We start from the raw sequence: 16,171 nt of genomic DNA, 5'->3' as shown, positions 1-16,171 counted from the left end.
GTGTGTGTGTGTGTGTGTGTGTGTGTGTGTGTGTACGTGTGTGTGTGTGGGTGTGGGTGTGTGTGTGTGGGTAGGGGTGGGTGGGTGGGAGTGCGTGTTAGTCTCTCTCTCTCTCTCTCTCTCTCTCTCTCTCTCTGTAATACCGAAGTCGACCATAAAATCACCTGGACACGCACTGCTACTCCCCCCCCCCCCCCCAACGATAACCCTCCTCCTCCTCCCGAGGGAGCCAGGTGTGCGCGCCGCAAGCCCCGGCAGGAGGCGGGCACTACGCGCCGCCGCTACGGTCAGGGAACTTACCGCTGCGCCTGGCGGTCGTCCGTCCTCAACAGACGGGACCACTAGGGGCCCGCGTGTGAGGAAACGATTTGAAGAACCTCATTTTTCTCCGCCGTTTCGTGAAGTTTAATCGGAAACAAATGGATTAGTTTTCGTAAACCACAACTTTCTCGCGTGGCAATTGTTAAATGATAATGCCTATCTTTCATTAACACTAATTAATACACTGCACGCAAACGACTCCAGTCGTATTTTCCTGTTTACACAAAGACACGGTCGTCGGAAGGGGCTTGTTACATGCATTGTTCTGTGTTGGTCACAGGCTAACTACAGGCCCGGCGGGGTAATTAGACCAACGACTCGCAAAAACACGTAACCGTATTTTCGTCTGGTGTCAGCATACGGCTCAGGCCAGTGTGCCCACAACTGTTATGGTTGTAATACACACAAACAACACAGCCATCAAGATGACATGAGCTCGAAGGCATACATTGCTTCAAGTCCTCCATACCTACACTACACAGCCAGTTCATTGCTGGGTCTCTTACCATACGGGTCTACAACGGGTGTATTTTGTAAGGTCGAGTGTGACGGTAGCCATGTGACTACGTAACGTCACCCACGTGACTACGTGACGGTACCCACGTGACTGCATGACGGTAGCCACGTTGCTACGTGACGGTACCCACGTTACTACAAGCTACAGGGAGGGTCGTCAGGTCATGCATGAGTGGGACTGTGGAGTCTCGGGTCTCCCCGCGCCCTGTTCACATACCTCGCTGGCGCGCCGGGCTGCTGCTCCTCCTCCTCCCACCACCACCACCACCACCAACCTTCGGCCCTTCAGTGACCTGTGGGGCGCCGCCGGGGACGGGAGCGCTCGAACCCGCTGCTCCTGCCGCTGCCGCACGCTGTGCCTGGTGCTGCACCCCCTGGGAGAGGACGGGGAAAGAGAGAGATATAGAGATAAAATAAGATAAGAGATAGGGAAGAGAGAGAGACATATATATACACACAAATGTCCGCCGATGGCCAGGCGATACACTGGGGTTGTGTTGTGTTTTATGGCCAGTGATTGTGATGTATGTTGTACGACCATGTGATCGTGTGCCCAGAGCACTTGCACACCCTTGACCATGCAGGTAGCACTCTCGCCTGAGGTAGGTCGTGTTCGTGATGAGGTCCTCACCTGAGGCCGAGCCCAGAGCGAGGACCTGCACACTCACACACTCACACACACGAACTGACGCAGAAGATGGTTAAGGGGACGCCCGGGCGTCGCTCATGATGTCCTCGATGCCGCTCCCGAGTGGCAGGAACCTCACGAGGGACGGCGACGATGGCCTGGCCGTGGGCCTCCTGGCAGACGAGGTCCCCACCGTCGAGGACGTGTTCGCGGCGGCGACCCACACCCTCCTGTACACGCCAGTCCTGGCCCAGGACAACACTCTCATGGGCGTCGTCCGCTCCTCCCCAGCACCCGAGGCAGCCCCCAGCGGGTCGCCGGAGGAGGCGTGGGTGGTGGGCGTGAGCATGGGCGTGGAGGTGGTGTGGGCGGACGTGCTGGTGCTGGTGCTCAAAGGTTTGGTCATGTCTGCCGTCATCATCGCCTCGGTGCTGGGCAACTTACTGGTCATCGTCTCTGTCGCCAGGTGAGTACTACCTCCTCCCCCACACTCACAAGTCACTACCTCCTCCCCCTCCACTCACAAGTCACTACCTATCCCCTCACCACACACTCACAAGTCACTACCTCCCGGGCCTTGTACACAGGGTCACCCACGTAAAGAGTAGCGTCTTACGACTTCGTTCACTTACGAGTCGCTTTCGACTCCTTGTAAACCGAGACGTCAGACCAGTTACACTCATCACTCGGGTCCTGGAAACCTGGAACAAGGTACCTTCCCCACCCGACACCAATTAAAAGTCATATCCTCCGGCCTTATGGGCCATTTCCGCCCTTACTGCACTAAAGCCACGGAGCTTTCCTCCGTACCCCATAACCTGCTAACCCACGCAACAAAAGAAAAGCTATCGTCCCCAGTTTGACCCCTGAACACCACCTATATTGACGAAATAACTACTAATTTATATCAACTGCGGATAATAACTACATCATCCAAGACAACAAGGACGCCCCAAAATAACTCCATATTGAATATAACTTAAAAAAGGGAGGGAGCAAAAAAGTGGCTTACAAAACGCAACTATAAGCGAAAAGTACACTGGCCAGGCATCCCAACTGCGACCTAAATAGGTTAGTCCTTATCTTCCTCTCGCATCTCTTGGGGGCAAACCTGAGTCAAGGCTGACAGACGCTACCAGGCGACCACACCTGAGGACAGATGTGTAGCTACAGGAGTAGGGCCACATCTGTGGTGGACAGACGTGCAGTTAGAGCCGCACTCCACACCTGCAGGTGTGGAGCTGCACGTCTGCACTATTACTTCTAATGGTAATCTATTTCTCTCTCTCTCTGGATATATATATATATATATATATATATATATATACATATATATATATATATATATATATATATATATATATATATATATATATATATATATATATATATATATACATATATATATATATATATATATATATATATATATATATATATATATATATATATATATATATATATATATATATATATATATATGGGTAATGACTAGATCGCGCATAAGAAAGTGTGACTCGTACATGCCTGCGGAGCGTCAAATTTGTAAGTATAAGGTGCTGGAGTGAGAGTCAGACGCAGGCTTTCTGTGTCTCAGCATGGAGGTGGGTGGGATGTTGGCTCTGGAGGAGCTGGAGGGGGGAAGGGAAGGAAGGGGTCATGTTGCCGTCGTAAGGTACTGGGTGACGAGGTTGCTCAGCGTGGCTTCTACTGGTAGAATGATCTCTACCTCGTCTCAATGTGCGAGTGTTTGCGGCTGCCAGAGAGGTGTTGACAGCTGCGAGTGTTCTGTTCTCGTCAGCCTGCAAGTTCTGCTAGCCTCTGCTTGTGAAAGAGCGTTTGAACCAGGCAGGTGAAACGTAATTTAGAGTCTAGTGGCTAATATGCTTGTAAAGACACACACAAACACACACACACACACACACACACACACACACACACACACACTAAGGCTTAAGTTAGAACCAGAAAACATTTAAAATTCATTTTCCCTTCAGAAAGCAAAGAAGTATTGAGTCCAGGACTTGCTCCAAATTACATATAATCACCATGTTCACAGCATGGTGAAATCACATCATGACCATCTCTTTCATTTCCATGACCAGGAACTTGACGCATAACAACAAAATGAAATGGAATTTAGACACAAAGAGACAAATGTCAGTTGCCAGGGATGGCGATCACTGCCAATTCAACAATTAACATCCGTCGCAAAAAAGAAGGAAAATATATATCGTGGAAAACATGTGTAATTGTATAGAGCGAAGCCTTTGTCTTGTGTGGCCATGTTGACTCGCTGTTTACATAAACTTTGAAACGAGTTAGTTCACACAGACACAAACATACCGTGAAGTTAAGTAAAAGACTTGTCAGATATAAAAAAAAGTAAATAAGTAATTTAACTGCAATACAGTGATGGGTGGTGTAGACTGAATGAGGACACGATAAATGCTGAGGGAACGCATCAGTTTTAAAAGCTGTATGATGGCAGAGAGCGTTAGAACTTAAAAGTGTATTAAAAAAAAAAAACTCCCTCTCTGTACGATACTAATTAGTAATAAGGAAATAGTTACTTACATGCATACATAAGTGGTACGATGGTTAGTGGTGGTGACCTTGATTCAAGCACGGGTCCGCCCTGGTTCGAATCCTGGAAGCGGCAGTCGGCCCACAGCCAACACACCTGTTCATCCTCCCCTCGGGTCCTGGTGATAAATGGGTAACTGGATTAAGCTGCTGCTGCTGCTGCTGTGTGTGTGTGTGTGTGTGTGTGTGTGTGTGTGTGTGTGTGTGTGTGTGTAAATATGAAGGTAAACAGGAAGTACATATATATAATGTGAAGAGACATGGCAACGAGAACATAAAAGCTCCCCCACCCCCTTAACACATTGTAAACACACACACACACACACACACACACACACACACACACACACACACACACACACACACAAACACACACACACACACACACACACACACACACACACACATCTACCTATCCATCTTTATGAGACACACACAAAAGAACACGTGAATGCGAACAAACGGCAAAACGTACAATAACACACACACACACACACACACACACACACACACACACACACACACATACACACACACACCCACACACACACACACAAACGCTAACATACATTAACATTCAGCAGTGGAGGGAGCGGCGCGATGCCCAGGCGTGTGCCGCCATACTTAATCAAAGACCAATCTATTCATAATGCTGACACTATGTTAGGATCGCTTCCGCTTTAATGATACCGAACTCGGCAGGCGGCGGCAGCGGCGGCTGGGGGGGGGGGGGGGTGAGTTGAATCCGCCGGCATGAGAGCGATAACCCCCCTTCCCCCCTCCTCCCACAATATATATATTCACAGAATCCGAGTTAAAATAATTTAGACGCGAGTCGTAATTAGTCCTGTCGCTTGATAGCGCTCGTAATGAGGTCAAATAAATCTTTATTCTGTAAAGGGGAAAAGATATCGTTAAGTGCCTGATAACCTAATTTCGTGCAAAGACCTTAATCAAGTATTAACGTTTAAAAACAACACTGTATATTTTTCTTCCCATGCGAATAAAAGAAATGGGTCAAATGATTCATGAAAAAAAAGTAATTCATTCAAACATGTAATTCGTCATTCAGTGGAATAGTGTAAAGGAAAAAAATAATTTCAAGGTAATTATGTACTAAAGGGTAATTCGCATCAGCCGAATGTTAAAGGAAACTTCTTTCTGATTTGGAGCGCAGATTTTCAACTTTTCCCGGAAACTTTAAACGTTATCACTTAATTGTGTCTCGCAATTTTCTTGCCCCCAACCCCTCCCCTCTCTCCAAGAGTCGTGCCTTCAAAGCAGGTGTCTAGTTCTTCCACGAGATTTTTAAAGAAAACTTTTTCAAGCAGTTTGTCAAAGGAAGGAGAGAAAGTTGAGACAAAATTGCCATTCAACATTATCGCGCAATCTTTTCTAATTTAAATTTAAAGAAAACGGAAAAGTAATTAACAAAAAACGGACGACTAATTGAAAAAGAAAACACGAAGGCAGTAATTTAGAGCTGAAATAATAATCTGCGGGAAACCGTGATAATGATTCTGAAGGGAATACTTAACTAACCCACCCACTTGTGTTCAGCAGGTGAATTTTGCACTTTTGCTTTAGATAAAATACGACAGTTACAGCCGAATCTTTTCTTAAGAATAATATACACTGTGGACCAGCCGAGGCTATAAATTGCATAATATATATCTAATAATGAACAAAAAAAGATAAGTGAATTAGCTCCGCAGTCCGAGAGAGAGAGAGAGAGAGAGGAGAGAGAGAGAGAGAGAGAGAGAGAGAGAGAGAGAGAGAGAGAGAGAGAGAGAGAGAGAGAGAGAGAGAGGAAAAATAATGGAACGTGAGAAAAAGACAATATCAAGTCCAACCTGCAACCTTAAGTTTTCCATGGGTCAGGAGGATTTATCACAAACATTGAATTATAAATTATCCATTATCAGTAATTATCCAGTCTCACCTTATATCTTTAAGGCAACTGCAAACAAAATCAAGCGAGACCTTAAAACCCCCACCGCGAATTCAATTTCCTTCCTCGGATACCCACCCTCTGGGGGCTCTTTTAAGTTTTACTCTAATGAAACAGAGAAGAATCTGGGGATCTTAATTCCATCACCTAATTATACGTCTTATGTCTTTCCTCCACCACAAAAATCTCCCCACAATACATTCGAAAACCAGTCTTATCGTGGATTTTATGATGTATGTGAGGCACTATTTTCGTTGTGCAAGGATCGCTTAATAACATCAAAGTGTTTTATCGGTCCCAAGCTACTGTAATATTATATTCTAATTTCACCGTGATATATATATATATATATATATATATATATATATATATATATATATATATATATATATATATATATATATATATATATATACATATACTTTATATAATGACGATGGTACTGCAATGAGAATATAATGAGAAAGGCGAAGGTGTGTGTGTGTGTGTGTATATGTGTGTGTGGCTAGGCTATTTCGTTCGCGCCAACCAGGGCCGACGCTGCTCCCACCCAACTCTCTACCTTTATTCCGTGTCCGTGAAAATTCAGAGGTTACTCCTACCACAAAATAATGGTTTTACGTAATGCAAAGTCTGATATTTTTTCCGTCTTTTTTTTTGAGGGGTAAAGCTTAAATGAATGTTGTTTGAATCGCTATCCGTCGCCATGAGCGTCGGTTACGGACGAAATTCGAACGTTCTGGTGCGCATGCGCACTGAGGATGTTTAGCACGTGTGGCTTGACCAAGGCAGAGAGGGTTAGTCATTCTGCTCGTGTCAACTATTCCCCCCCAACCCCCCCAAATAACCAGCACAGTTCGTTGGCTATTAACGGTTCCAAGTACATAGTGAATATGGGCAGAAACAGTGAGCACGTAGAGTTAGGTGAAGTGATATATAATGCTTTCGAAGGAAGGAAAGTCCTGTGAGCAATTGCCGGAAAAAAAACAAAAAAACACGCACGGTTGGTCGACCAACATCAAACACGTGTGACACATAATGTTCCCGAGACTGTGCCTGATTCCTTTGGGCGTCCAAGTGACTTATATTAATGTGCCACAGCAAGACACCACCACCACCACACCAGTTATCCCGGGAAGGAAAAATGCCGCTCAGTTGCATCCTCATGTAAGTAATATAAACACACATAAAAATATATTTGTGATTAAGTTCCAGTTTAGGGGCACCACAGAAATGAATTTATAATTACATTGGTTGCATGTCGAAGTAATTTTTTTTTTTTTCACAGTGGCAAAACTGATTTAGAGTGGGTAGCTGGTGTATGACTGGGCCAAGTGACGAGGTTAGGTGGTCTTAAAGTGGAAAGGGCTTAAAACGAGATGGTAATACCGAGTAAATTGAACAAGATAAAACGCCTACAATCCGACCCATGCATGCCTCGTATAGCCTAACGTACGCACGATGATAATGGTAATGAAGATGGTCTTACCTTTATAAGCGTCGTGCAACTCACGCAAGTGTGGGCAGTCGTTCCGTTTATATCAATAACGCGTTGGGCAAAACTTCCAGGTTGCAACTCTCCAAACATCTCTTTGCCGCCATATTGTGACCTTTCGCGATATGGTCTTACCACAAAAAAAAATTGCAGATTTGTGAGGTAAATCAGTCCGTGATTGGCACTTGCGGGGGTGGGGAGACAGGTTGATGTGGCAGCAATTAATTTGCGTTTCATTAAGAGCGCATTAACTTGACCCGGGTGTTGTGAAGCCGTGATATGCTTCCACAACACTTGAGTGCACAAATTTTCTCTTCAAATAACATTTGCGCCAAGAAAATAGACAACAGAATGTGTGTTAGTATGATTAAATCCTGTAAAAAAGACTGTAGTATTCTATCAATCCAATAACTTATTGTCATGTTCTTCCGATACCAATAAAGATTAAATACCATAAATTGGCATCAACAGACGTGTATCTGAGCGGGTTTGGAAACCTTTATACATGTGACGTCACGACCATATACATGACTATCAGACAAATGAACGTAGCTTTCGGGTTAAGTATCGAAACATATTGAAACAATATATGATAGAAAACGTACTGAAATGAATAATATTGTTTTGCTTCCCCGTTTAATACAACTTTTTATATGAAAGCTTTATATGGCACCATGTTGGCATTCACTGGGCGACATAAATACACGGAGAGAACACATAAATTAAGGCTTCAATCAGTGTAACGTACGAAACAACTGATATATATATATATATATATATATATATATATATATATATATATATATATATATCGCTTTCACAACTTCCTACACTTTCACTTAACTCTTCATGTTTTTACCCCAACATTTCCACTTAACTCGTAGCCCAGCAGACCACAAATGTAAAAATATCGTGGGATAGAAACCTCACGCTACGTACCTCGTCAATCATGTTTTAAGGAGCACCCCTGATACGCAGCAGATCATTTCATTCTGTAGTGCTGCTAGACTTGTAACTTTACCCAATTTACTGTAGCAGTTGGTGATATGACCAAGTGGCGCCCTCGCTTAGTCACAATTGATTTTTAGGAAGTTTCCCCTTAAAGGTGTGGAACTTCTTTGTTTGAAAGAAGTCTTTATGTCCAAGAGCTTCGCCCATAAACCATAAAAACGTGTAAATACCTTTTTATATGGAAGTTAATGACTGTTTATAACAATATAACATATCTAATATAGCCTATTTACTTGCAGCCTAACTTATATGTAACTCGACCACACTTCAAAACATTAAATTCCACCATGACTCTACATCATAACCATAACATCTAAATTCATCTTAACTTTAATAACTTTAAGAACATCTGACCCCGTTATACCTTTGAATCAAACATCAGAACTTTACGATCTATACCTCCATTATAACAAACATCATAACTTCAGCAACATACAACTGCAATATAGCATAGTATGGTAACATGACTAACGTCATGAAACCACATGATTACAAAACACTTTCAACAAAGCACAACTCGCTAAAACAAATTGGCTTGAAATGTGCCACCTCCACCACCACCACTCCAGTCCTTCCCTCCACACCACTCCCGTCCTTCCCTCCATCATCACTCCCGGCCTTCCCTCCACCACCACCGCCGGAGTTGCCTACACTCGCCACAATCGTCTCCCAGGCTCACTAGTCCGTACGACCAACTTATTTTCCGACAATTTCCGAAATTTGTTCTCCGTCCTGGGAATCGCCGTAAGCCGGCCGCAATGTAATATATATATATTTATCTACATTCCTCCGCAACCGGCGTTGGGATAACTTAGTAAGAACGCTGATGGTTTTCGGATAAAATAGAATTTGCATAACCCGATATAGATGCGGTGTGGTATATGTGGGTCACTCTGGGAGGCCTGTATTGAGGCCTTGCCGTCACGGTGTTGTGTTGTAGGCCTACTGTGGTGTGGGTGATGTGTACAACGTCAGGAAGTTGTACTGGGTAACGGATGGCGGACATACACATACACGCGCGTGCGTAGTCAAATATACATGTATATTCCTATGAGTCCACGGGGAAAATGTTATATTTCTCTCTTGTAAAATGTTATATTTCTCTCTTGTGTCTCCCCTGATGATGTGATTATTACACGAAAGTGCGTTTGGGAACTTATCGTGGACTCACAGGAATATCTTGATCACGCGCTAAATTGTGATCCTTTCCATACATGTTTATATGAACAAGTATATAAACAAACATTTTTCCTAACTCACTTTTATTAAACGTTTCTGGATTTTCGTCTGATCTTCAGGGACAATTTTTTTTAAAGCAATGAAACTTTTTTTTTTCAAATCTAATACCCAAATTTAAAATTTCGTGGTCCTTAACTGTAAACGCACTCCACATTGTACAAGGATAAGCCAATATTCAATAGGCATTGGCATAACATAAGCATATTTTCCAAACTAATTAAAGGATGAAATTACGTTTATTTTCAGTTAAGATCGGTTACTAAACATAGTTACTTACATTTGGATTTTTTTTTTATGTTTATCTCCTTAAAACTTCCCACATTCCTCCTTATTCAAGTCAACCAATGCCATCTCTGTCACGCGCTCATTTCTTTCTCTTGCTCTTCTTTAACCTATTTTTGTGAGCTTCTCTCACTCATGTTCGTCTGCCTTTAACCTATTTTTGTAAGCTTCTCACTCATGTTCGTCTGCCTCAGTGGTAACCCACCACGTAGCCCCGGTCCTCTCATTTATAGATGGATGCTGTACTTACTGTTTATATAACAGCCAGAACCAACCACACACACTAATAGCTATATTCGGTTTTGCATATCTTTATAATTACACTGAGTCTGATACAACTGACAAAGCTAATCCAATCCTGCTTGGGTACAGAGCCATGTCCTAACTCCAGAGGACGAATGGCATCAGACCTCTTTTGCCAGTGGCATGTTGTTACACAGTAACACATATGTAATCTAGGAGTAATGCTGGGCAATGCTACAGTATGTAAATCATTCCCAGGGCCGCTAAGTCCTCACTATAAGCCATGCTCATTGAATATACATTAGTTGTGTTGATTAAAACTTCACTGAACCTGGAAATAACATTTCACTGCCATTAAATACACTTTGTGCTGTTGCTTAATACAGGTTATGGAGATTAATGCAAGTTAATTTTGTTAGTTGAGCCCAACTGTAGACACGGTAAATATACTCAGACTGACGACTGTGGCATTTATAATTTAATTTGTGGTTTACCGTTTGATCTGTTATTGAAAGTTTGGAAGGAACTATTGATCTGTATAATATTGGCAGGGAATAATCATACGAGGTCGTAAAGCTTAACTTTCTTTTTCTAACCTAACCTAGATGCTCTACATTATGCCTGTCCCTGACATGGATTAACCTAACCTAACCTAATATCGCCTAACGTAGCACAGTGCCAAACTGTCCTAACCTAGCACTATGCCAAACTAACCTAACCTGCCACTATGCCAAACTAACCTTAACTAGCACTATGCCAAACTAATTTTAACTAGCACTATGCCAAACTAGCCTTAACTAGCACTATGCCAAACTAGCCTTAACTAGCACTATGCCAAACTAACCTTAACTAGCACTATGCCAAACCTAAGCTAGCGTAAACCTAGCTCAGACGAACATCCTGGGCAGAATTCTTCCTACATACACCAAACCTAGCGTGACCCAGACCCAGGCAAACTTAGCCTAACCGTCGCTCACACGAACCTTATGGCTAAACTAACCTCACCCTAACCCAGCCTGACCCTCACCCACACAAACCTAGCAGTGAGCAATATTAATCCCCATGATGAAGTCCCGTTACCATGCATTTACCCACTTGGGTGAATGCATGACTCCTCGAACGTTAAGTTATTCATACGGCCATGCTCACGTCTTTCGCAATTTCTCTTGAGGCATCCTAGCACCGATCGGGCAGGGCAGCACCACCACCACACGGTGACAGTTAGTGGAGACTTCTTCCTCCTTAACTTTCGCGCGTGCGTGCGTTACACAACTTCGTAAACTTCATTCACAGCTTGCCTATAATATCTACACTCACCCAGCTCTGATAATAAACGGAGCTTTGATCACAGCGCTGCAAAATACAACGTTTTACCGTCGGAAAAAGAAAAAAAAACGATAACAATATAAGCAATCTACGTACTTTTTTTTTTTTTTTTTTTGTCTTATCCGTGCTCTACGCTACGCCAGTATTCGCTCCAACAACATTACCGTCCATTCCAGGCGCTGGAGTACCCACCAAATATCCGGATCTTGCCCGCTCCTCACCTCGGTATCCGACGTATTTACGAACTTTTCCACCCCAGCGGCTCGGACGGTCGAGCGCTGAGCTGGGAATTAAACTGCTGGAGGCGGGGGCTGAATGTTTTGGAGGAGGAGGAGGGAGCAGACCTGCTGTTGTCAAGAATTGGAGTTGCTGGCGGTGTAGTTCGTGGCTTGACGGCCACTGGTACACAGTCTCCGTGTCTCGTATCAATGTTTTTTTTTTGCGGGGGAATATTTGTTGTGTTCAAGGACGCTGCTGCAGTCCTGTCCTTGCTTTTGTCTTTGTTTTATTGGGTTTTCACTTTCAAAGACAGAGTCTTTTGATTGATTCTTTTTTTTCCTTTTTTTTTTTTGCAGTCGCATCTCTAGGCATTTCATGGCCGTTGGCCCACATCCAACACAGGTGTTCACCCTCGCACGAGCCTTGGCGATATATGGGTACCTGGTTGGGGCATGTGTGTACGTGTGTGTGGGTGTGATTATTATTTGGGTGTTGCAGAGAGAAATTTTTTTTACACGTGTTTCCCTGTCTTAACTTTGTATATATAGTATGTACCTTGCCTTTACTCCTATGTAGTTATGTACACACACACACACACACACACACACACACACACACATACTAGCGTAAGCCAGTTACCCATTTATCGAAGAGCCCCAATGGGAAAAGTAACTCTTAACCATTACATCACGGAGGCCTGTATGAGAGAGAGAGAGAGAGAGAGAGAGAGAGAGAGAGAGAGAGAGAGAGAGAGAGAGAGAGAGAGAGAGACTTTGGCTCATTCATCTATAACCTAACCTCGTTATAATCACAACCCGTTCCTTCCATACGTTGTGCATTTCTTACCCACAACATCGTCAGGCTAGCCACAACCATCCATATATCTAGCATAAACTACCTTAACTGAACCGCTATCGTCCATATCTATCTTATCAGAACACAACTCCGTAAAATAGAAGCCCCATTATTACCCCGTTATCCCAAACATTTCAACCAGCCGGTTAACGCCACATTACTATACCCGTTCATCCGGAATATCGCAACCGGATTTCAACACCGCATCAATAACTGGTTTTTATCCGAAACATCTCGACCGGCTGCTAAACACCACATCAATACACGGTTATCCGAAGCATCTCACCGGGGCATAAACCTTACAAATATCCGGACATAGCCGCCTCGCTCTGACCCAGGCATTCGACGTATTTATGGACTGTTCCCTTCTGTATCGGACGTATTTACTGATTCTTACCTCAGTATCGGACGTATTTACTGATTCTTACCTCAATATCGGACGTATTTACTGATTCTTACCTCAGTATCGGACGTATTCACTGATTCTTACCTCAGTATCGGACGTATTTACGTAGTCGTCCCGACAGTCACACACACAGGGCCGACCGGCGAGGTAAAAGGCCTCTCGAAGAACTTGACAAAACTGAAGAAAGTGTCTTATTTGGTTGATACTCTCTCTCTCTCTCTCTCTCTCTCTCTCTCTCTCTCTCTCTCTCTCTCTCTCTCTCTCTCTCTCTCACCCCGTGGTGAAAAAATATACGTTCCCCCCCCCCCCCATACACTATTGATTTTGTTGTATTTCCCCACATCCCACCCCAGGGGGACTAAAGCGCCTGTCCGATACATCATGGAAGCGAGCATTGTACCAGGCAGGGAGTGTTGTATAATACATCTTGTAGTTTAATCTTTATGTCTGTCTGTTTCACCCCACCGGTCTGTTGAGACGGGCCGAGTGGTCGAAACTAGATCACATTTGTTAAGACTGTGAACTGTAACTTAGTGATGAATCTACCTAAAACCAAGACGTATTTATGGAATCTTTTATATGCAACAAAAACAGTATATATATATATATATATATATATATATATATATATATATATATATATATATATATATATATATATATATATATATATAACAGTAGCAGCATTATTAGCTATAATGATAATACAAAAATGTAATTGAATTATATAATCACAAAGCATTACTTAGTTATGAAAAGGAATTATCATTCAGCTCGTAAAACACGCCATCACTGATAATTATTGCAGTTATTACAGTACTTATCATTACTGTTTTATAACTTTATCTTGTCCACTATCATCAATTTATCACCATTAACTATCATCAATTTATCATCATTGAGATACTTTTTATAGTTTTATAAGTATCCCATGAACCTTTAAACCCTGAATCGGTCTTTATATCTTTTGTAGTGATGATATGTTTCAGTTACCCTGGCAAAGCCTGGTCGAAAAATACAGGAAATAGAGTGATTAACTGTAACGCGAAAATATGTTATCCAGCTGGCCTGTGTTAACCCGGATCTGTACATGTATTCTACAACCACTGATAATAGACTGGAAATATAAAGCATAAGACTGGCTTGTTAAATGAGGCTAATAGGGGGTCATAATCAGATGTCCGTAAGGTCTGTTATACAGCGACTGATTACAGGATCTAAAGCACCCCCCTCCCCAACACACACACACACACACACACACACACACACACACACACAGCTGGCAACACTGACGACAACAGAGGGTTCCCGCCCGGGGTGGCATCATTCGTTCAAGACAAGGGGGAGTGAAAATGGCTCATGGCCAAACACGCTTGTTTCAGGGTCGACTTCTCCCCCACGGTCGAGGCTGGACAAGATCACATGATGCCATCGTGTCCCCCGGTTATCTTGCTCTGCTGCACACGTTATCTTGCCTTTATTAAGATGACTGTTGTCGTGGGAGGTTGATGGTGGTGTACTGAGCCACGGTACCGTATCTCGCAAAATCATCTCGTCGGATTTGAGTGTTTTTGGTAATTCATTATGAACAAATGATTTAATTATGATGATATACTTTATTACCTAATTGTAGTACTTAAGTTATCGTTTCTTGATGGGGTTGAGTTGTCTTTAAGCAGCCACACTCACTGTTTACGTGGGGGTAAAGCGTTACACTTAAAGAGGTAAGTAAACCCATTGCCCCTCGCGTGGTGGGTTGATAATTACCGTACGCGCGCGGGGTCATCATCGTACTTTGTGGATATGATCTGTCGTCCTCATCACATGTCTGTCGTGCTCGGACGACAGTTCATTGTCTTAATCCTTCTCGGTGGACTCAAGTTAGATCAATTACTACACTCCTGGGCTTCAGCCACCACATTAAAGGCATTCAAGACGTCAGTGTGTACACCCGTAGTGTGGGCCTGAATTGGTTCATTGATCGTACGTACGATGGCCGAGTCGTTGTACACCAGGTACGATAAGTCTCGTCGATACGTCGGGACGGGGTGCGTGTTCCCCTGGACCACGCTGAGGGTGGAGACCCGGGCGTCAAACACACCTCGAACTCGTCCGCAAAAATGAGGAAACATATGAGTAGTGGCCACCCTGTGCCTCTCACGGGGAACGTAAGTGTGAGGTAATCGCTGTTCATGCCCCGGCCAAGCAGGAAGGGCGCAGAGGAACCTGACATGAACCACGTCTTTTCATGGCCAGGCAAGATTTATTAGACTATACAGGCGGGTGAGCGCGGCCACCTGCCGGGCCCAGCTGCCTCGTATTTGTGGAGCAGCTGGTGCATGTAGCAAGAGTAGCGGCCAGCTGGTCCATCTAGTGACGGGAGGTGGGGTGGTCGGGCAGAGGTCAGGTCACTCTGTGTGTGTGTGTGTGTGTGTGTGTGTGTGTGTGTGTAATCAATTACATATTTTACTGCACGGGAAGGGATTTTTTTTTTTATTATTAGTCACACTCCCCCCCTCCCCCCCATCTCTCAAACATCCTTAACAAAAGTAATTATCAAATCTATTTATGGTGTTTCTGTATTAACAATGTCCTCAGTCGTGTGTGTACCAAACACACACACACACACACACACACACACACACACACACACGTGACCTCTCCATGCGAACATAAGTGACCTCTGCTCCCAGGGACCCCGTGACCCCTGGCGGCCAGGGACCGACCTACCCTTAAGGCCCTGCTGACCTAGGGAGCAAACATGCTTTTACCACGCTTCCGTCTGCTGTTGGCTTCTCTTCCGTTTTCTGGACTTCCTTCTCCCATTTTCTTCGGGTTACGAATTTCATGAGTCTTCTCTTCCGCAGATTTGTTAGAAATAACTCTTCCTTCTCTAGCACATCTCTCTTCTTTAACCAACATCTCTCTCAGCTTCCTTCCTTCCCTTCGTCTTCAGTCATCCTCATTTTCTTTAGGTCCTCCTGCATCACGTTTTCTCCGTCTTGGCCGCCTCGCCTCCCTCATCAACCCGCTCCACCCTCACACCAGGAAGCCTCAGATCGTCCCACAAAACTTGGGATGAGGGAGTAAGAA

At 43.9% G+C, this 16,171-nt stretch overlaps 1 protein-coding gene across 2 annotated transcripts in view; it reads left to right on the top strand.

Annotated features, from left to right (window-relative positions):
* Window positions 1-1,113: 1,113 nt before the first annotated feature.
* The window catches only part of LOC139747280 (octopamine receptor beta-2R-like), a 104,931-nt gene continuing 89,873 nt past the window's right edge, over window positions 1,114-16,171 (top strand). The window contains exon 1 of one of the 2 annotated variants that reach the window (XM_071659386.1): window positions 1,114-1,931. In XM_071659386.1, the coding sequence (XP_071515487.1) occupies window positions 1,564-1,931 (368 nt within the window). In that variant the 5' untranslated portion in view covers window positions 1,114-1,563. Of the gene's footprint in view, window positions 1,932-6,836; window positions 7,170-16,171 lie in introns of those variants that run through there. The other variant, XM_071659387.1, reaches the window with a different exon arrangement.

The sequence above is a fragment of the Panulirus ornatus genome, chromosome 68, assembly GCF_036320965.1.
Source record: "Panulirus ornatus isolate Po-2019 chromosome 68, ASM3632096v1, whole genome shotgun sequence".
Taxonomy (NCBI): Eukaryota; Metazoa; Arthropoda; class Malacostraca; order Decapoda; family Palinuridae; genus Panulirus; species Panulirus ornatus.
This window is presented reverse-complemented; position numbering and strand designations above follow the sequence as displayed.